Below are 21,498 nucleotides of genomic sequence, written 5' to 3' on the forward strand. Positions count from 1 at the left end.
CCCAGGTGGTCCCCTCGTGGTCGCGCCCTTGCTCTGCCGCCGCCGCGCCCCGCCCACCCCGCCCCGCTGTCCAATCACCTTCGGGCAGAGGGCGGGGCGGCCGCGCCCCCGCCAATGGGGAGCGGATAAACACGTCCGGCGGGGGAGGGGTCTGGCGGGGCCAGGAGTTGATGGGCGTGCGGAGCAGCCAATAGCGAACGGGCGGCGTGAGGGCGTGGCCTGTGGTGGGCGGGGCGGGGCGCGGGGCGCTGCTCGCCTTTTGTTCGGGCAGGAGCGGGCGGGCGGCGGAGAGCGACGGTGAGCGGGGCTGGGACACCGGGCACGGGTGGGGAGGGACGGTGAGTGGGGCCGGGATACCGGGAACGGGCCGGGAGGGACGGTGAGCGGGACCGGGGCACCGGGAACGGGTGGCGGCGGTGAACGGGACTGGCGCACCGGGCACGGGGAGCGACGGTGAGCGGGGCGGGGCACCGGGAGCGGCGGTGAGTGGAGCCAGTCAGCCAGCATCGGGCGTGGGGGACCGGCGGTGAGCGGCAATAGGCCGCCGGAACCGGGCAGGGATCGCTCCGGTGAGCGGGGAGGCTCCGGAGGATCGGGCTGGCGGGGAGGGGTCCGGTGAGCGGAGTTGGGGCGGCCGGGCCGGGGCCGAGGCCGTGGCTGTCGGTTGTTCCGGGTTGGGCTGCACCGGACTCCGCCGCGCGGCGCTGGGGAGCGGCCGCGCTCGGGGCGGGCAGGACCCGGGTGGTGTCCGGGCCGGGCAGTACCGGCAGCACCGGGCGTCCCGGCTCGGCCCTGGGGCAGCGCTCCCCGTGTGCTGCCCGGGAGCTCGGCCGGTGCTGCGCGGCACCAGCTGGGCGGGTCCCCACGGGCAGCCGGGCTGTACCGGCCCCTTCCCGGTGCCGAGTCGGGCTCCGGGAGTGCGAGGCGCTGACTCTGTCCCGGCCCCGCCCGGAGCCGCCGCTGGGCGGGCGAGGCCCTGGCACGGCGCTCGCCCGGTGCTGTTGGGGCTCTTACGCAAACCGGAGCAGCTCCGTGCCACAGCCACACCTGGGGACACCGCGTGCTGCTCTTGAGGCCACCTCGGATCGCCTCGACATCGCCGTCCCTACCCGTGGCACCGGGGATATCCTTGGCTTACCACCTGGCATGTGAGGTCTGGGGGCTGAGAGGGTCCAGGGGGGTCCTGGCATCACCCCACAGCCCCACAGCTCTCTGGGCACAGAGAGCACGGGGGGTCCCAGCTGAGCCCCCCGGACAGCGGCCATCCGCACCGGGAAACGGCGGGGGGAGCGAAACTTGGCTGTTTGTCTGATGTTTGGAGAGGAGAGAGCGCTCTAATTGCGTTAGCTGAGTGATTAGCTTAATTAATCAGGTTTACAGCACAGATGAAAGGATAATGCTGAAATGTTGCTGGGAGTTGCCCGGAGAAGGCAAACGTGGGCTGTCATACGAGCAGCGTGTGCTGGGAGAGGAGCGTGAGCGCTCAGGAGGGGACGGGACAGGGTGACCTGCGCCACCATCGTGCCTGCCCGGGTGTGGGACCATCAGCTGCACCCTCTCCGGCCAGGCTGGGGGTCCCTGCACCCCCGAGACGCTGTTGGGGTGCCGGGGTGCGTCCCATGCCTGGTTTCATGTTCCCTTTTCAGCTTCCCCATACTAGAAGGGAGGTGGCGGCTGGGGACACAGCCCCGTGACACAGCCCCCCCAGTGGCTTCACCTCCTGCTCCAGCCCACGTCGTGCTGGTTCTGGCGCTGGTGCCAGCTCCGAGCAGCGCACAGCTCCGGTGTCCGTCTGCTATCGGCCGGGGGGAGCCGGGGGCGCAGCGTGGCCCCGCCAGCTGCCGCGGGGATGGGGCTGGAGCGGTGCCGGGGGCGTTTGCTCCGGGCTGGCAGGTGCAGTGTCTGCGGGGGCTGCTCCGGGCTCCGCGCTCGGAGTGTCCGGTCCAGCCGGAAACAGGGAGGAGAAAATTATAGGGGTCCGTCTCTGTGTCCTTGTCGCTGTCGGAGCTGGCTGGGAAGGGTGCAGGGCACCCACTGGAACTGCGTTTGCACATCTGAAGCCTGTTATCTCTCATTGTTTTGGAGGATTTCCATGAAGTGTCATGAAAAAGCCATTTTTACTGCTAATTTGGCTTAACCAAGTTGGCCATGGGGACGGGGCCGCGCAGAGCTCCTGGCAGCGGTGGCTCGGGGTTGTTCTCCCTCCTTGCACCGTGCAGGAGCAGGGACAGACGCGGGTCCCCAGGGCTCGGGGCGCTGGGGAAAGGTGGGGCGGCCGTGCGGGGCCCTCTCTCAGACAATGGCGTTCCAGTCTATTGTCTGGGCGATGTGCCGTGTCCTTGCCGGCTCCAGGAAGCGCGTTCATCCCCGGGAGGGGCTGTGGGGACGAGCCGGGCTGCAGGGAGGGGTCTCCTGGGGCTGGGTGTGCGAGTAGTTTGTGCTCCGTGCCTGGCGTAGCGCGGGTGCATCGTGGCCGGGCTGCAGCCGGGGGCATTGAGGGATGTCCCCTCCGGTCCTGGTGCCGCATTTCAGTGTTTCAGCGCTGCCCTAATCCTATTAACTCCCCCCTTTGTTTCCCCCACCTGAAAGCCTCGCTCAGCCCATCCGGGCAGGCACTGCGGTGCAGCTGCACGGCTCCTGCAGCCCAGCCCGATCCTGGGGAGGACGGCTTCCCTTCGAGACTGTGCTTTGGTGTGGGAGCGCTCCATGGGATTTGGCTTTTTATCACACTTCCAGATCTCCGGGATTTCAGGCGGCGCTTTTGCCGGGCGCGCTGCCGCTCGCAGATGGCAGAGCTGCCCTTGGCCCCGCTCCGCAGGCTGGGGGAGCGAGCAGAGCCTCTCTCTACGCAGAGAACTTGCAGAACTTTAATTGCAGCATCTCTACCGACGCTTGTGCCGGTTTTGAAGGTTTAAATTAGACTGGCTTCTAATTAACAGAAGTTAAAAAGAAATGTCCTGTCTGTTACAGCAGTAGGAGCCTAACTCGGGGTTCAGGTGGTGCTTCCCCACCTAGACAGGGTGTGTGGGCACCCAGAGCTGGGGGTGAGTGTCAGTCTCAGCCCCGTGGAGTGTCCCAGGTGGGTCTGTGAGAATGGACACGGCTGGGGATGGCAGCTCTGGAGGACACTGGGGCTGCATCGGTGCCTTGAATCGCATTCTCTGCTCTGGCAGGGTTGATTTTACCCCTCTTTGCTCATAGACAGACCTGACAAAGATGTGGACAAGGGCGTGGGAAGGTGCAGGTACTCCTGCTCCAAAAAAGCTTAAAACTTGACCTCAGCCCCGTGTCTGCGCTTAAACAGGGCTGGCTTTGCAGCCACACCCGCTTTGTCGATGGCTGTGCGGGCTGGGCAGGGGGGGGAGATGAAGATGTTTCTATTTAAGCAGAGGTTTGAAATACCCTTCTAAATCCGCCATCCCCGATGGGTTGTGCGGCGGCTGCCGGCGGGCCTGGAGGCATCCTGGCACGCCTTGGGCTCGGGAATCTCTTTGGGAACGGGGCAGGAGCCTCGAGCCGCGGCTGCCGGGGCTTGTCGGGCAGCCCGCGACATCTGCGCCGCCTGTTCCCAGCCCTCCTCGGGCCTCCTTCCCAGACCCGGAGCTTCTGCAGGGGTGGAGACGGAATGCTCGGTGTTTTCCCAATATCCCACGCCTGGCTGAGCTCACCTGGCAGGGGTGACGGTGGCAGTGCCCTCCAGGGGAGGCTGCCCTGCTGTTGAGGCACAGACCCCGTGGGGTGGGTGCATGGGGGTCCTGTGTGGCTTTTTGGAGTAGGGGGCTGGATGGAAAGCGTTCCTCTGTATGTGGGGAGAGACCTTTGGCAGCTGGCAGAGCTGCTGTAATCGCGGTGACGCGCGGGCAGAGCCCTGGTGACAAATCATTAACTTGCTCCGACAGGCCGGGTGCTGACGGCTGTGGGTGATAATTTCTTGTGAAGCGTCTGAACTTTGCAGCTGTAATGCAACTGGATGGAGAAATTAAGCCGGGGCTCAGCACCTCTGTGCCCCTCCTCGCTGCCCCAGCTCCTCTGGCAGGGCTGGGTGGCAATCCCTGTGTGCTGGGCACCGTGGCTGGAGCTGGGAGCAGCCAGCAAGGTCCAGAGCCTGCAATTAGAGTGTTCTTATTGTTCTTGCTGCTCATTGAAACAAAATAATGGTTTTTGGGTTTTTTTTATCCAGATGGAGTAATTGTGATTAATCTCACCATGCCAGTTCTCTATTTCATGAACAAGTGGCAAATTCCCATCTTTCCCAGACACGATTCTAATGAGATGAGCCCATGTGGGTCCTCCTGATCCTGCAGGTGGAGGTGTCTGTGCCAACAGCCAGTGACGTGGGGAGGGGGATGCGCTGCCAGAGACCCCACAGTGGGTCTTGGGCAGGTGAGTGTCCGTGGGAAAGCCTTCCCTGGGCTGAGGGTCCTGCTGTGGGCCCTGCCCTGCACAGGAGCTGGGGGTGGGTGTCATGCTCAGCGCCGTGCGTGCGCTCGCTGCGGGAGAGCACTTGATGGATAACACTGTGTTGCTTTGTGATGTGAAGTGCCAAAACATCACAGCCTGGGCCTGGCATGTGCTGGAGCTGTCAGGAGCTGTTAATTCAGGTGCAGGCGAGGCGTTTCGGGGACACGGTCTGGGTTGATGGAGAGCATCAGCTGAGCGCTGCAGGTCGTGGCACAGTTGCCACCTTCTGGGGCTGCTCTGCTGCCAGAGCCTGGTCTGGTGCTCAGGGGGATGCAGCACTCCCAGCAAGAGGAGCTGGAGCTTTGCATGAGGCATTCAGCAGCTCAAATATAACAAAATCACAGTAGCTGAAATGTAGAAGAGGTTTGGAGCCTGGATCTGAAGCTCCTGCACCCTGCTGGCTGCCCTGAGTGCCCAGAGCTGGTGGGGCAGTCAGGAGCCATTCTGGACCAGGGCACATCCACACACAAAGGCCATGGGCTCCTTTGTGTGCAAGGCCAGGCCAGTGGTTTTGCCTGCTCTAACGAGAGGCTGATCCCCCGCCGCTGTCTCCTCCTCATTAAACTTCAAGCAGCTCTCGTTCCCCTTTGAATTCTTCCACTCATCTTCCCTGTAAAGCCCCATTGAAAGGGCTCCTGGTGCTGGGATCTGACTCCAACGCTTCCCATTGATGCTGGTGAGGTCTTGACAAGCTCCTTTCTCTGCCTGCTCCCGCTGTGTGTTCCTGAGGATCCTCTTCAAAACCACTGAAGCTTTTGTGCTGTGTCTGCGGGGCCTTCGTTAGCGGGGCTGCCTCAGCTTCCCCAGCCCTTGGTGTCACTTGAGAGCACCTTGGGGCAGGGCCAGGGTGCTGGGGGACTTCAAGGTGCACTCTGACAGTGTTCTGGGTGTCCTTGTCTGTGGGGAGACCTTGTGCTGTGTCTGCCCAGGGCTGTCTGAGCTGCTAATCCCTGGCTGCTCCAGGGAGGGGGGGACCGGAGATGGCTTCTGTGTAGTGTAAGTGCTTCTAAAATAGAGTCTTTTCTTGTGCTGCATTTATTGAATTGCCTTAACTGCCTCTTCCCTTTCCCTTAAAAGCCTTGGCCACTGTAATTGCAGTGAGCTCAGCCGAGCTCAGACCCTCACATGCTGGGGCTGCATGAGGGGCCCCCCCAGCACTGTGGGGCTCTGTGGAGCACCCACTCTGCTCCATGCTGGGCTGAGGGCAGGCTGGACCTGTCTGTGATGAGCACAGGCTGCCCCTCACACCCCCTGACCCTGAAACCCAGTGCTTGTGGGGGTGCCCTGTGCCCCCCACCTGCTCCCCTTGGGGTGACCCCACACTGGGGGGACTACAGCTGCTCACCCCAGGGGCTGCTGCTCCCCGAGAAGCCCCCGAGCAGTGGATGTTCCTGCATGAAGCACCACTCACTGCTCTCCTGCTGCTGTTCTGGGCAGCTCAGCCCTGTCTGCTGTCTATGCCCTGCCTGGTGGGTCTGAAGGCTTCACAGCAGCTGGTGAGAAGGGCTACTCAGGCCTGGGGCTGCGTGTTTGCCAGAGACTTCCTCTGCAGACGGTGTCCCGGGGGGCTGTGCTGCTTGGACCACGATCAAATGGCTCCGGGGGCGGATGAGCTGCTGGCCGGTGCCCGACAGCCTGCGGGAGCTTCCTCTGCCTTCCTGGCTCAGGGAAGCGGTGGGAGAGGGATTAACCTCTTCCTGGCAGTGCCCTGCTTGAGTGCCTGAAGGCCCTGCCTGTCCTGCATCCCATGGCTGAAGCCCCTCGGGTGTCTTGGCCCCTTCCCCATTGTGGTGCAGGAGCAGGCTGGGGGTTCTCCCCAAACCTGCTGGCCCCTCTGAACAGTCCCCCACAGCTGCCTCACTGCCTCCTGGGGGATTTCTCACTGTTTGAGGAACAAACCCTGTTTACCTGGGGTCTAGGTTTGTGTGGAGTGTGGCTCAGGTGAGGCCCGGTGGGTTCTGCCCTCACTGTTCTCCCCTTCCCACTCCACCAGATTGGCTGGGGGAGGTAAGGGCTGCCCACAGGCCTGATGTGGGAGGGCTGGAGCCCACCCAGACATGCCCCTTGCTCGTGGCTGACCCTTCAGTGTGGGTATGGTCACATATGCCCCAAATAACACCCTGCCTCTCCCTCCTGCACGAGGGTCCTTCCCTGCTGCAGCACTTCCCTAGAAACACTGCTGGGAATGGCTCCTGAACCCAGGGGTAACCAGCTCTCCTGATCCTGCTGAGGAGAGAGGACACCTGAGGACAGAGCCAGGCTGTGGAGGATGAGGGAGAAGCTTGTGTCAGTGGCTGCCCCTCACGGAGTGATGAGCAGGGCACGCTTGACACAGAGCTCAGAAAATGTCACTGCTCACAGCAGGAGTGTCTGGCATTTGCTCCACTGGCCCTGTCACCTCGGGTGCTGCTGGCCTCGCTGTTCCCTGTGGCCATGAGCAAATGCTGTAGGGGGGATGCTCAGGGGAAGCACAGGTGCCTGTGTCTCTTCTGTGGGGCTCCTGGTCCTGCTCTCCTGCTTGGAGCTTGTCTGGGGCAGCTCGTGTAAGAGCTGGAGGAGCTGTGCTGGCTTTTGATGTCCCTGGGTGCTGTGGTGCAGACAGAAGGGGTGGCTCATGCATAATGCAGGGCTCTGTACGGTGTCTGAGCCCAGCTCCTGGAGGTTTGGAGAATTAAGTGCCTGTCTGATGCCTCTAAATTGTGGCGTGGATGTCGCTGTTCAGCAGTGGTGCAGCAGCATCAGCCCCTGCCAGACCTGCCAGCTGCTGCCTGGGGTCCCTGTCCTGGCTGCGTGGTCTGTGCTGCCTCAGCTCTGCTCTCCCCATGCCCACCTTGTCCAGGGCAGCTTTCCAGTGCAGGCCTGGGCTGTTGTGGCCTTGCAGTGCAGGGGGGATGGTGCCAGCTCACCCAGCCCCACGGTGCTGTGCCCTGCCAGTGCCACAGAGTGCTCTCCTTCCTACCACCTCCACACTTCATAAAACATGACTATTGCTTCTCTTGGGTTTCCCAACACAACAGTTTAGAGGCTGCCACCGTGCCAGGGTGACCCAGCTGGAGGACCCGCCCTCCCAAATACCAACGCAGGTGTGCGGCACTCCCAGCTCCGCGCCGGGGCTCCCACGGCCCATCCCTGCTGCCACGCGGGGTGGGGAGCAGCTCTGCCTCTCCTCTGGCCCCTGGCACCGTGTGTCACACACCGTCCTGCCCCACTGCTCACACACCCCAGCTCTGCCTCCACCGCCCTCCATTAGCGGCTCCTCCGTTTCCTGACCACCGTGCATGATGCTCAGCCCATTAGAGCCGCTCTCAGTCTGCCGGTGCTGCTTGACAGCTCAAAAAATATGGGATTGGCAGGAGCTGCGCCCTGCCGCGGCTCCGGGCAGGCGGTGGGACCGGGGCTGGGCGTTGCGGGATGCTCCTACCGGGGGGGACACGCGTGGGGGGCTCTGTTTCCCATCTGAAGGATGAGAAATTGGGATTCCTCCTTGTGCAGAGAGGGCTCGGGATTCCTCCCTGTGCAGAGGGTTTGGGGTTCCTCCCTGTGCAGAGAGGGCTCGGGGTTCCTCCCCGTGCAGAGGGTTTGGGATTCCTCCCCTGTGCAGAGGGCTCGGGATTCCTCCCTTGCAGCTCCTTGGGAACAGCCGGCAGCGCCGGACGAGCCGCGCCAAGCCCGAGCGCGCCGTGCCCCGCCGAGCCGCGTCCTCGGCCACCACCCGACGCCCTGACTCAGCCTCGGGCCTGGCGGGGGGCTCAGCTCCGTGTTCTCGCTCCTCCAGGAGGGTTTTGGGGCCGGGGGTGCCGCCCCAGCCCGGCCGCTCCCTGCGGGTCCCGCGCGGTGCTGGCGGCTGGAGCGGGGCCAGGGATGCGCGGCCGCCCCGGCGCAGGAATCGGGGCCGGTGCAGGTGGTAATTAGGGTGTTTGCAATGGGTGCTGCTGCTGCTGCTCCCTTCGCTGCTTATCGCCTCTGAAACTCTGACTCATTGCACTCCTGCGCGGCCGGGAAGGGATAGGAATGCTGGGTGATGGGTCAGCGCAGGGCTGGGCGGGTGCTGCCTCCATCCCTCCTTCCCTGCCTGTCTCCAACCCTCCAGCCCTCCTGGTCGTGCCGGAGGCCTGGATGCAGGGCTGGTGACTCACAGCCCTGAGTGAGCTCAGGCATTAATCCCTGAGCCATCCTCCCTCCTCCTGTATCTCCAAATTAAAGACAAGGAAATCCCAGCCCTGCTCCCAGCAACCTTGGCTGGTTTGTCCTGAGTTTTGGGATGTGCCGGGCTGCCCTGTCCTGGCACTGAGTGGGGAGTGCCCAGCCCCAGACCATGCCGTGGGCGCCTGTGGGAGAGCTGAGCCAGTGGCTTTGCCTGCTTATTTTTAGGTGCTTTAGGAGTGTCCCAGGAAGCTTCTAAAAAAGTTCATTTTATGCTTGGAACTCCAGCCATATGGAGCTTGGAGCTCCTGGCATGCCCCCAGCTCTGAGCAGGTTGTGTCTCTGGAAGGGGTCTTAAAAAAGCTCATGGGACCCTGGAGCTTGTGGTGTGTCTGTGCTGGGCAGAGCCTGCCCACACCTTGGCCGTGGCAGTGGTGAGACACAGCTCGGTGAGACGCAGCCGCCGTTCATGTCTGAACACGAGCAGCAAAGTGCTGAGCTTTGGGTTCGTCATCGCGGTGCCGCCTTTCATCTCCAGTGGGGGAGGAGGGCAGATAGGGATCGGCTCCATCTGCGCAGGGCCGGCTGCTGAGCGGGGCCTGCCGTGCCATTCGGGGCCAGGACAGGGGCAGGAGGGTCCTGAGGCTGCCTGGAGGTGTAACATCTGCCCTGCCCACCCCGCAGAGCAGCCATGGAGGTGATGAACATGATGGAGCAGCCCATCAAGGTGACGGAGTGGCAGCAGACCTACACCTATGACTCCGGGATCCACTCCGGCGTCAACACACAGGTGCCCTCGGTCAGCAGCAAGTGCCTGGGGGACGATGACGAGGTGTATGGGAAGCAGTACACCATCAAGAAGACAACCACCACGAGTTACTGCCAGGGAGGGAGCCAGAGCCAGAGCCAAGCGCAAGGTAAGGGGCTGTGAGGCCTGGCACATCCGCGGGCTCAGCTGCTCAGCTCCTGCCTTCCTCTTCCTCCCCCGCAGCCGTGCTGCTTCTGGGTACTCCTCCATGCTGGCTTCCACACCCTGGGAGTTGTTGCTGCCTAAAATATGCTTCCTCCTGTCCTCCTCCCCAGCGCCAAGAGGCTGTGGTGCGGGGGTGGCGCGCGGTCAGCCCGCGCTGGAGCTGAGCTGAGCTGCGCGCACATCCGAGCGCGCCAGCGGGTTGGCTCGAGATGGGAACAGCTGATCCCATCCCACGGAGCTGCCACCTGCTCCACTGCCTGTCTGCCTGCTGGGAAACCTGTCCCAGTGTGGCTGCCAGAGCTGCCAGTCTGTGCCATAACACTGTGGGCACTGCCACGGCTTCTCCCGCTGAGGCGAGGATGATGCGGAGACGCAGCCTGGGGTGAAGGAGATGCTCCCCCCAGCTTTATCCCCTCAAAGGGACTGGTTTGCTCTGCTTGCCTCTGCAGTTCCCTATCAGCAGTAGGTTTATTGACAGCTCCCATGGGGATCAGAACTCTCCATAGGACCCTGTGCAGTCCTTGTGGTGCAGAGGTGGTGACCATGGGTGGCTACCACAGTATCACAGCTCAGCATCCTCGATGGGCAAGGCCTCAGTGTTGTCCTTTTTTCCAGTGCCAGCTAGTCCCAAGTTGCAAATATCCTTAATTTTTTTAATTAATGGGCCTTGTGTGACAACTGCCCCATCATGCTGCCTAATTGAGTGTTGTCTTATCTCTGTGCTGCCGGATCTGTTTACGCTTTGAAGCTCCAGCTCTGTGCAGAGCGCGCGGGCACTGCTGACGTGGCCGGTGTCTCTGCGCTAAGCTCTTGCTCATCTCGTTGGTTTTGGGGAGCAGGGCTGGGAGTGCTCCTTGGAGAGAGCCTCACGCTGCCTCCCTGTTTCCTCCTGCAGCGGACATGGAGGCTCAGCTGGCCATGACCCGTGCCCAGCGTGTGCGGGCTGCCATGTACCCCGAGACGGTGGAGGACCGCTCGCTCCTCATCACCACCCAGCTGGAGGGGCAGCAGACCAACGTGCAGCGCCTGGCTGAGCCCTCCCAGATGCTGAAGTCAGCCATCGTGCACCTTATCAACTACCAGGATGATGCTGAGCTGGCCACACGTGCCATCCCTGAGCTCACCAAGCTGCTCAACGATGAGGACCCGGTAAGGAGCTCTGTTTGCTGGGTTTGTCTCTTCAGCTGATGTGTGGTGGAGTTTGCAGGGGTCCCAGGACGAGGGAAGGGATGAGAATCTTGACTCCATGTTTCAGAAGGCTGATTTATTATTTTAGGATATATATTATATTAAAAGAAAATAATATATTAAAACTGTACTAAAGAATAGAAGAAAGGATTTCATCAGAAGGCTAGCAAGGAAAAGAATGGAATGATGATAAAATCTTGTGACTGCTCACAGCCTTGACACAGGTGGCTGTCATTGGTCATCAAGCAAGAACAATTTCACATGCTGGTTAAACAGTTCTCCAAATCTCATTCCAAAGCAGCAAAACATGGAGAACCTGAAGCTTCCCAGCTTCTCAGGAGAAAAGATCCTGGCAAAAGGATTTTTCATTAAATATGTCTGTGACAATGATGGGCTCCTGTCCCTGTGAGTCTCTGTGGCCATGTCTGTTTCCTTCTTATTCACCAAACTCCTGCTTGCCTCTGTCCTGCACCAGGACTGAGCCCACCCTGCCCAGCCACGTCACCTCACACCCTGTCCTTGCTATATTACCAATATAGCCAGATGGGATGTGCCTGAGCTTGTCTGGCCCTTGCTACTTGACCAAAAGGTGGCAACTGTGGTGATCTCACCTCAGAGACACCTTTGGCTGGCTGCATGCTGCAGCTGGGTGCTTGGAGACAAGTGATTTGGATAATTGTTTACCCAGACATGCAGGAGCTCATGTTTACCTTGGTGGAGAAGCTTTAAGGCGATGGTGAAGGAAAAGGAGTTGGTTCTGATGGAGGGTTTGGATCCAGAGCTTTATTCTGGCCCACAGGCCTCTGAATGCAGCAACAGCTCCAACAGAACTCCCTGAGCCTGTGGTTGCTGCTCCTTTTAACCCCGGGGAGAGGGGCAGGGAAGGGGTAGGGGTCCCACGAACCAGGTAGAGGAGGAGAGGTCTCAAGGGACAAAGGACACCTGGATGGCCCAATGCCCCCCCAGGGGTAGAGGGCATCCTTTGAATCACTTGATGCTCTTCTGGAATGCCAGGATTGACAGACAGTGCTGGGAGGGGAAAGGAAAGGTGACTGATGCGCCTGGGGAAGGAATCTTCAGGTAGAAACCCGGGCTATCTGAGGCAAACCACGACAGCACACCTCAATGTCTCCCTGCAGGTGGTTGTCAGCAAGGCAGCCATGATCGTGAACCAGCTGTCCAAGAAGGAGGCGTCGCGCCGCGCGCTGATGCAGTCGCCGCAGATCGTGGCGGCCGTGGTGCGCACCATGCAGAGCACCAGCGACCTGGACACCGCCCGCTGCACCACCAGCATCCTGCACAACCTCTCCCACCACCGCGAGGGCCTGCTCTCCATCTTCAAGTCGGGCGGCATCCCAGCCCTCGTCAGGATGCTGAGGTACGTGGGGATGTAGAGCCTTTTGCTGGGTTTGGGGTGTCCTGGACAGTGCAGTTCTGATCAGGACAGGCTGCCTGAGCTCCCAAGGAGTTCTCAGGTGCAGGCAACCTTGACAAGCTTAAGTGAGATCAGCTCTTCAGTGATTATCAGCTCATTGTGATTTCTGCCCTTCAGCTTGCTAGGTGCCTAGGCAGGCAGGGAGAGAGGAGAAGGCTGTGTGGGGTTCCACAGCGATGTCTTTATTAATTCTTCTGTGAAGGTTCCCAGTGACAGCCCTTCTACCAGAACCAGGCTAAAACAGCTCTTTATATGGAGTACAGGGGAATCAGAAATTGTCCAATGGCAAGGGTTAAAGGAAAGTGACTTACAGGGTTACAGAGAGGTAAGCAGGAGTTCCAAAAGGCAGAAGAAGGGCTTCTAGCCCATTCACCATGACTTGGCATCTCCTATCTTAGGCTTCTGCACACCTGTGCTGCTACACTGGTGGGGATGCCAGGGGGATGGCAGAGCCTGGCAGCCCCTCCTGGGATGGGGCCAGAGGAAGGGAGGGCTCCTGCTGCCCTCAGTGTGGGTCCTCCTGCTCACCAAAGCAATGGGAGAGTGTGAACCTGTGAAAACCCATGGAGCCTGCATGGAGGCAGGAGGAGGGGAGTGGGTACCTCACCCCACACTGGCCACAGAGATGGGGCTCAGGCTCTGAGGTGTCCATTCCCTGGGGTGCTGCTGGGTGCTGGGCTCGGGGCAGCCCTGGGGGCTCTGCTGCAGCCTGCTGTGAGTGTGGTGTAGCTCCTGCCCTGACGTGGAGTGTGCTGCCCTCCCACAGCTCACCCGTGGAGTCTGTCCTCTTCTACGCCATCACCACCCTGCACAACCTGCTGCTGTACCAGGAGGGGGCCAAGATGGCCGTGCGCTTGGCCGACGGGCTGCAGAAGATGGTGCCCCTGCTGAACAAGAACAACCCCAAGTTCCTGGCCATCACCACTGACTGCCTCCAGCTCCTGGCCTATGGGAACCAGGAGAGCAAGGTGGGCTGGGGATCCCAGACTGACAGAGACGTGGGAAAGGCAGGAAGGGGGTGGTTGCCCAACTTTGCACCTCAGAGATGTGCAGGAGGCAGTGGTGGAGATCCCACCATCCGTGCATCCCTGGTGATGTGACCGGAGCATTCCTGCATGCCAAGAGGCTGGAGCTCCTGCCTGGTTTGTGTCCTGGCATGAGCTGGGAATCTGGAAAGGGGGTCCCACACCCCAACCCTCCATTCTTGATGTCCCATCCCTGGAAATGTTCAGGATCAGGTTGGGCAGGGCTTGGGGTCGCCTCATCTAGTGGAATGTGCTGCTGCCTGTGGTGGAGGGTGAAACTGGAACTTTAAGGTGCCTTCCAATCCAACCCATTCTGGGACTGTGCCTTGCAGCTGATTATTCTGGCCAACGGGGGACCCCAGGCCCTGGTGCAGATCATGCGCAGCTACAATTACGAGAAGCTGCTCTGGACCACGAGCCGCGTGCTCAAGGTGCTGTCCGTGTGTCCCAGCAACAAACCTGCCATCGTTGAGGCTGGTAAGAGAGGCTGGGGCACAGCCACAGGGGGAGGGTGAGTGGTGGTGGCAGGGTGATGTGGGTGGGGACGTGTCCTCCTGCATGGCTGTGGGATGGGCAGGGGTCTGCACAGCCTGTGCTGGCCTGGGTTCCTGCTCTGCAGGCTGCTTAGGCATGTTCCTGTGTGGGCAGGATCCATCCTGGCTGTCCAAGAGCTCTTCACACACCACATTTGGCCTCTGCTGAGCTGCTCTGTGTGCAGGAGCATCAGCCCAGCCCACCCAGCCCTGCTGCTGCTCCTTGTCCTGCTGGGATGGCCAGGGCTGCTCACAGGACTGTCCCCTTCCCTGCAGGTGGCATGCAGGCCCTGGGCAAGCACCTGACCAGCTCCAGCCCCAGGCTGGTCCAGAACTGCCTGTGGACCCTGAGGAACCTTTCTGACGTGGCAACCAAGCAGGTGAGGCTGCAGGACCCCTGGCTGTGCCTCGGTGCCACATTTTGGAGCCGTGTCCCTGCCAGGTGCTGGGTGGCTCGTGCCAGGCCGAGTTCAAAGCCTTGTGTTCCCTGTTCCGTGTTCCTGGCAGGGTGAGGGAATGCCCTGCTGTGCCCAAGCTTGCCCTGCATCCCAGTGCTGCTCGTGCCAGCTGGCTGCCAGCACTCCTGCGTGTCCCCAGCGCCGGGCCAAGGCCACCACGGTCACTCAGCAGTGCCACCAGAGTTTGCTTTGGCTCAGGAGCCCCATCAGCCTGTCCTGGGCTGGCTGCCTGCCCAGCTCCTCGGGGAGCTGCTGGCAGAGCTGCTGCCAAGGCTGTTGTGCCCACAGCCAGTGCAGAGGTGACCCCAGCCCTGCTCTGGGTCTGCTCTCCCAGCCCTTTGCTGCCTCCTGATGAGTTTTCCCATCTGCTGGAGCTGCTCCATGTGGATTAGCTCTGATGCAGCCTGGAAACTATTTTGGCTGTGATGGAACCATCCCTGGCTCTGCTGACTGAAGGGTTGGAGGAGGATGTGGTCATGGCTCTTTAACTCTTTCCTGACCTGCTGCTGGCTGCTGGCCAGGACTGGGGTCACTCCATCACCGTGTGGGGAGTGCTGGCAGGGGCATTAAAAGTGTGATCCCAGCAGGAGACATTAAACTCTGAGTGGAACTGCACATGTTAGAGTGGGGCTCACCATGAAGGAGCAGCTCCATCTGTCGGGGATTGAAAAGGAGCCATGGAGGGATGGAAAAAGAGCTGTGTAGGGCTGCTGTGGGGCTGGATGTGGGGCTGGAACTGGGTCTGGCTGTGTGTGTGCTGCTCCCACCTCCCATCCCCACCCCTGCAGGAGGGCCTGGATGGCGTCCTCAAGATCCTGGTGAACCAGCTGAGCTCTGATGATGTGAACGTGCTGACCTGTGCCACCGGCACCCTCTCCAACCTGACCTGCAACAACAGCAAGAACAAGACCCTGGTGACGCAGTCCAACGGGGTGGAGGCCCTGATCCACACCATCCTGCGGGCGGGTGACAAGGAGGACATCACCGAGCCAGCCGTGTGTGCCCTGAGGCACCTGACCAGCCGGCACCCCGAGGCTGAGATGGCCCAGAACTCCGTGCGCCTCAACTACGGCATCCCCGCCATCGTCAAGCTCCTCAACCAGCCCAACCAGTGGCCACTGGTGAAGGTGAGGGGCCAGAGGGGTGTTGGGGGCAGGAGGAGGCCCATGAATGGGCTGGAGAGGGCTCCTGGCTGCTGTTCTGTGGTGGGATGGGATGGGATGGGATGGGATGGGATGGGATGGGATGGGATGCTGAGGGGGGCAGCAGCTGGTGCTGTGCACAGAGTGATGGTGGCTGGTGCTGCCACAGCCCTGCTCCTGGTGGGTCATGTCCTGATGGAGGAAGTGGCTCGTGCCTGCTGCTCATTGGAATTGGAGCTCAGCTTGGGGAGAGGGTGGATCCAGGGCAGGGGGAGGCTGAGTCAGCTGCCCCACAGAGGGGATGGGGTGGGACACATGGGGAGGGTGCAGCCAGTGGGTCTCTGGGGGAACACATGCTGTTCTGATGCACAGTTGAGACAAATGGCTCCTTCCTCCTCCTCCTCCTCCTCCTCCTCCTCCTCTCCCCCAGGCTACCATAGGCCTGATCCGCAACCTGGCCCTGTGTCCGGCCAACCACGCCCCGCTGCAGGAGGCTGCTGTCATCCCCCGCCTGGTCCAGCTGCTGGTCAAGGCTCACCAGGACGCCCAGAGACACGCAGCTGCTGGCACACAACAGCCCTACACAGTGAGCCAACACCCCTGTGCCCCCAGCACAGCCTGGCACCCCAAAACCCAACCCATCCCTGTGCCCACACTTCATGTGGCCGTGCCCCGGTGTGTGAGGCTCTGTCTGAGCTCTTGTTCCCTGGCAGGATGGAGTGAAGATGGAAGAGATTGTGGAGGGTTGCACGGGGGCACTGCACATCCTGGCCCGGGACCCCATGAACCGCATGGAGATCTTCCGCCTCAACACCATCCCTCTCTTCGTGCAGGTCAGGGACACAGGGCCGCCTCCTGCCCAGCCTGCACGGGGAGCTGCATCCTGGCCATGCATCAGGACGTGCCCAGAGCACAGGGGCTCCCTGCAGGCTGCTTCACACAGCTGCTGATCTCTCCTGACAGCTCCTGTACTCGCCGGTGGAGAACATCCAGCGCGTGGCAGCCGGCGTGCTCTGCGAGCTGGCCCAGGACAAGGAGGCAGCAGATGCCATCGACGCCGAGGGCGCCTCAGCTCCCCTGATGGAGCTGCTGCACTCCAGGAATGAGGGCACAGGTGAGTGCTGCCGTGCTGGGGACTGTGCTGGGGACTCTCCTGGTGCTGGTGCTGTGTGGCAGCAGGAGCTGAGGCTCTGGCTGTCCCTGCAGCCACCTACGCGGCCGCTGTGCTGTTCCGCATCTCGGAGGACAAGAACCCTGACTACAGGAAACGCGTCTCCGTGGAGCTCACCAACTCCCTCTTCAAGCATGACCCCGCAGCCTGGGAAGCGGTGAGCATCCCAGCCAGACCTGGATTTCCCTGGGGATGGCCCCGTGCTGCTTCCAAGAGCTGTTGGCAGCACCTCCAGCCAGAGCTCAGACAGGAGGGGCTGTCAGACAGTGGGAGGTGGGAGGCAGAGGGGCTGTGGCCTCAGCTCCTGGCTCATGGCCCCTGAGCATGGTGAACATCAATCCCTTCAGTTTTGCCATCTTCTTCCCTAGGCTCAGAGCATGATCCCCATCAACGAGCCCTACTCAGATGGTGAGTATGGCACCAGCCCTCCTTGCAGGGTCCCCATGGGCTGGGTTCTGGGGGGCAGCCTTGTGTCACTAAGCCAGGCTGGGTTTAAAACCTTTCTCAGGTTGGGCAATTGCTAGCCCAGTCTGCTGGGGATTGAGTGGGATGCTCAGCTTAGAAAGTTTGTGCTTTCTAACTTCCCCACGATTTGTTCTGCGTGTTAGTGTTCTAGGAGAGGAAATCTGATGTGGAAAAACCCTTTGCTTCCTGCGAACCCCAACTGAATGGGGCCAATCCAATTTGCTGAAAGCAAAGGGTTCATGTCCCAGGGCCTTTGGGGTGTCTGAGATTTAATTCTTTCTTATCTGAGAGCTGACTTTGTGTCCCTGTCCTGCCAGTCCCCATAGAGGGAGCACACACAGCTCGTGCCCTTGGGCTAGGGGATGGTGGGGCCCTTTTACAGCACCACGTGTCACATGCTGCCCTGGATGGGGAGGACAAGGAGGTGGCTGAGATCTGATGGGAGCTGAGGCTGCCACACTCTTTCCCTGCAGAGCTGGACCCTGGTTACCGCCCCATGTACTCGGGTGACATCCCCCTGGACCCCATGGACATGCACATGGACATGGATGGGGACTACCCCATGGATGCCTACAGCGACGGCGTCCGAGCGCCCTTCGCTGACCACATGCTCGCCTAACCCGCCCACAGCCCCACACCAGGTACCTGCCAGCACCCCTGGCACCTGTGGCAGGGCTGCCTGGTGGCACCTGCCACCCTGGTGCCACCACGGGGTCTCTGGTGCTGTCAATGCCCCTATAACCTGTGAGCCCAGGGTGTCCCACGCTCTGGTGTCCTCCCAAATCCCCCCTGGGTGGGTGACAGGAGCTCTCTGCCCCTGCAGGTGTTCTCTCCATGCAGAAGAGGGTGGCCCCAGAGCTGAGCATTTGCGAGAAGGACTTGGGAGACAGAAGTGCCTGAGAAGACAAAACTTTTCCATTCCCACGAGAGGTTTTAGTTTTCGATTTGTTTTCTTCGCTGTGGGTCTGTGGAGAAGGTCCTTCCTCCTGGGACTGCTTCGAGCACCTACTGCCACATCCAGCATCCAAGATACTGTTTCTGAAGCTTTAAAACACAAACCTTGCACCGTTAGTGATCTTTCATTGGCAAAATAGTCTTTTCTATGAATATATATTTCTTTTTTATTTTTAATATGGTGCCAACGGCTTTTGCCGTCTTTAAGTTTGTGCTTTCTAACCTCCCCACGATTTGTTCTGCGTGTTAGTGTTCTAGGAGAGGAATCTGACATGGAAAATCCCTTTGCTTCCTGCGAACCCCAACTGAATGAGGCCAATCCAGTTTGCTGAAAGCAAAGGGTTCATGTCCCAGGACCTTTGGGGTGTCTGAGGTTTAATTCTTTCCCATCAGCTGCTGGGAGCTGACTTTGTGTCCCTGTCCTGCCAGTCCCCATAGAGGAGTGACTCCAGCATTAGGAACTGTGTCCTTGTACTGATCTTTGTTGCACATTTTAACCCCTTTCCCTTCTCTTTGGTGAGTGGTGTGTTTCCGTCCCCTCCTCCCTTATCTAACGCATTTTTTAAAAGAGGCTTTAGATCTGATGGTGGTTTAACACTCCAGCTGGAAAGGGATGGACAGCTACTGGAGTGTGGGTCAGGAATGGAAGATTTTATTATTTCTGTAAGTTGTTTTTGTATAGACCAAAGCAAAGAATAAAATAACCCCTGCAGCCCCGTGCTGCCCTGAGCCTGTTCTTCTGTCGGCTGGGGACGGTCCCTTGGGGCAAACCAGGGGAAGGCACAGCTTTCACCCTCTGGTGAGCCCCTCCATGGTCCAGAGTGATCCTGGGTAGCTCATTCCCATGCTTGGCACCTGCTTTGCCTGGATGTGTGCCCAGGCTGCCACAGAGCACAGCAGGACAGCGAGGTTCATGTGCCGTGCTCGGGACAGGAGCAAGCGGGGACAAAGCAGCAGGAGCTGGGCTGGGAAGTGGGGCTGGGGGGGCACATCCTGCCTGCCCGAGCTCGGTGCTGTGGCCACAGCCAACCCCAGTGCTCAGGGAAATGGAGCTGCTTCCTGCCACAGCCCGTGCCAGGACCTGCAGCGAGCAAAACAACAGCTGCTTTCCGGGCAAAACCCAGTGCACTTCCCGAGGGCCGTGGGGCTGGGGTGGCTCATGGGATGGGGGCCAGACAGCCCCTGGCCTGCTGCAGCTGCTGCACAATCTGTGACAGGCCTTGGCTCCAGCCCTGTGTGCCTGGATGGGGGTTTGGCTGTGCTGAACCTGGACCCCACCTCGTGGAGCCCTGCTGTGGTCACAGGGATGTTTGTGCTGTCGGAGCTGGCTGTCCCCAAAGTGCCAGCGGGTCTGGAGATGCCCCAGAACATCTGCCCTAGGAGGGGCCGGGTCCTGCAGCCCTCCTGGAGCTATGGGCAGGGGCGCACATCCCGAGATCCCCAGTTCCCTCGGGCAGAGCTGCCAGGGGCATGGGTGGGATTTTGGGGGGAAAGTGGACCAGAGAACACCTGGACCAGAGCAACCAGAGCTGCTTGTGGGGTCCTTAGCGAGGGATGGACTACGGGTCCCGGCATCCTCGGCTGGGGAGCGGCTTTTGCTGTCGGCGGGGTCGGGAGCGGTGTCCGATGGTTCCGATGGCTCCGCAGCCACCCCGCGCCGGGAGCAGCGCCCAGCGTGTGTGCGGATCTCCCTTCTCGCAATCCCTGCACCCAAACCCGGCATTTCCGCACTCCCGGTGCTCCCGGGCTCCTGCGGTGTCCCACTCCCCCTCCGCTGTCACCGGCTGCGCTGTGCCTCCGGTTCTCACGGCGTCCCGCGTTCCCCAGGCCGGGAACCCCAAATCCCCGGGCCGGGCCCAGCCGTTCCCCTCCGTTCCCCGGAGAATCTGAGGGCGGCTGCCACAGCTCTAGGAGAATTTTCCTCATCTCTCCCCTTCTCATGGCGCTCCCCGGGAGGTGCCCGGGCAGGAGGTGCAGGATGGCACCGGGCAGGGCACAGAGCGAGTCTGCACAGGCACCTGGGCCAGGCTAAGCCAGGACCTTGCTCCTCCTGGCCCGTGTCCCATCGCTGCCCGGGACCCCCGTGCTGCCCTGGCCCAGCTCCCGGGGCAGCTCCCGGCTCATCAAACGCTGCTGGAGGGGGGACAGTGGGGTCCGGGGTCGGTGGGAGCAGCTCTGGGGAGATGGGAGCTGCTCCGCACGTGTCTGAACAAGGTTCCCCCGGGGAGAGTGAATGTACGTGCAGGAGCTGGGCCAAAAGCAGACGCAGGGCTCTGGCAGCCCCGGCTGAGCTGACTCACCCTCACCGGCCGCGCTCCCTCCGCAGTCAGCGGCACCTCCGCTCCGCACGGTGGGTCCCGCTCCCTCCCTGGGGACAGGAGGGGATGAGGGTTTGGGGATGGGGAGCTGCTTCCTGGGCCGCCCAGAGGTGTGTGGTGGCAGTGCCAGGGGGCACAGGGCTGGGGAAGGTGAGTGTGATTCGGGGTCTGTGTGTTGCCTTGTGCTGTCCCTGTGTGCCAGGGGAAGCAGGGTGGCCTGGTGTGGGTGCTGTGCATGTGGTAAAGACCCCGAGCACCTGCCAGGATAGAGGGCAGCCATGCCCTGGCATGAGCGGGGGACGAGGGGCTGCTTGTGGCACAATGGGGGAGGTGGGAGCAGGGCTGGGGATGGGGTAGGGAGCTCCTGCCCTGCAGGGCAGAAGGGCAGCAGTGCCAGCAGCGGCTGCAGCCCGAGCCAGAGCCATTGGAGGTGGCCAGAGAGCAGGGATATACTGGATTTATGGCCCGTCTCATGATGTTTATGGTTGGCATGAGGCAGCTGCAGATGCTGCCCAGCCCTGCCCTGCTCCCTGCTCTGCATCCTGCTGCCGACAGGGCGGAGGTTCGCAGGTGGACTTTGCTCTGCGAGGTGGAGCTGCCCAGGGCTCTCCTGGCACTACTGCCGTGTCTGCCCAGCGCCGGGCAACTCGACAGCTCCTCCCTGCTCGTTCCACAGGCAGCGAACCGGCAGGGACCCTGTGGGGGCAGGCTCCTCTCCTGTCCTGTCCTGTCCTGTCCTGTCCTGGTGCTGCTTTGGTGCTGAGCCCCCGGTCACACAGCAGCCACCGCAGAGCAGGTACGCTGACCCCTTGCCTCTGCCAAACCTGCCCCGTATTCAGGGGTGGAGCTGAGCTGGATTCTGTTCCCACAGCTCTCCTGTGCCAGGACGCCTGAGCCCTGGCTATGCCACCCGGCCTCCGGGCTGGCAGATGCTGCCTCCAGGAAGCTGTTTGTCCTATGGGGGGTCAGGATGTGTCCCTGGAGCCCTCGAGCATCACCTGAACAGCTCCTTCCCCCCAGGCAGGGCCCGGAGAAGGGACTCTGGTGTGCCGCTCCGGGAGCCCGGGCGCACGGTGCCTCTCCCCATGGCAGCCAGGCCCCCACGCAACACCAGCCAAACTGGACACCCCGCTCCCACGAGAGACCCTCCCCAGCCAGAGCCCACCCGCCTGCCACGCCCAGCTCAGCCCGGGCTCAGCTGTCGCCGCCTGTCCCCAGCCCAGCCCTGTGTC

At 61.4% G+C, this 21,498-nt stretch overlaps 1 protein-coding gene across 2 annotated transcripts; it reads left to right on the forward strand.

Moving 5' to 3' along the window:
- Positions 1-224: 224 nt before the first annotated feature.
- On the forward strand, positions 225-18,665 carry JUP (junction plakoglobin). Of its 2 annotated transcripts, none has more exons than XM_064733822.1 (15): positions 225-297; positions 9,289-9,521; positions 10,473-10,726; positions 11,905-12,143; positions 12,967-13,168; positions 13,558-13,702; positions 14,035-14,138; positions 15,005-15,343; positions 15,789-15,944; positions 16,072-16,191; positions 16,322-16,472; positions 16,565-16,686; positions 16,898-16,937; positions 17,468-17,635; positions 17,818-18,665. In XM_064733822.1, the coding sequence occupies exons 2-14, from the start codon at positions 9,296-9,298 to the stop codon at positions 17,611-17,613; spliced, it is 2,244 nt and encodes a 747-aa protein (XP_064589892.1). In that variant the 5' UTR covers positions 225-297; positions 9,289-9,295; the 3' UTR covers positions 17,614-17,635; positions 17,818-18,665. The 2 variants fall into 2 exon arrangements, with proteins under 2 accessions (XP_064589892.1, XP_064589893.1); XM_064733823.1 differs by having other exon boundaries at positions 283-338.
- The last annotated feature ends 2,833 nt before the right edge of the window (positions 18,666-21,498 follow it).

The sequence above is a fragment of the Zonotrichia leucophrys genome, chromosome 27 (assembly GCF_028769735.1).
Source record: "Zonotrichia leucophrys gambelii isolate GWCS_2022_RI chromosome 27, RI_Zleu_2.0, whole genome shotgun sequence".
Classification (NCBI taxonomy): Eukaryota; Metazoa; Chordata; class Aves; order Passeriformes; family Passerellidae; genus Zonotrichia; species Zonotrichia leucophrys.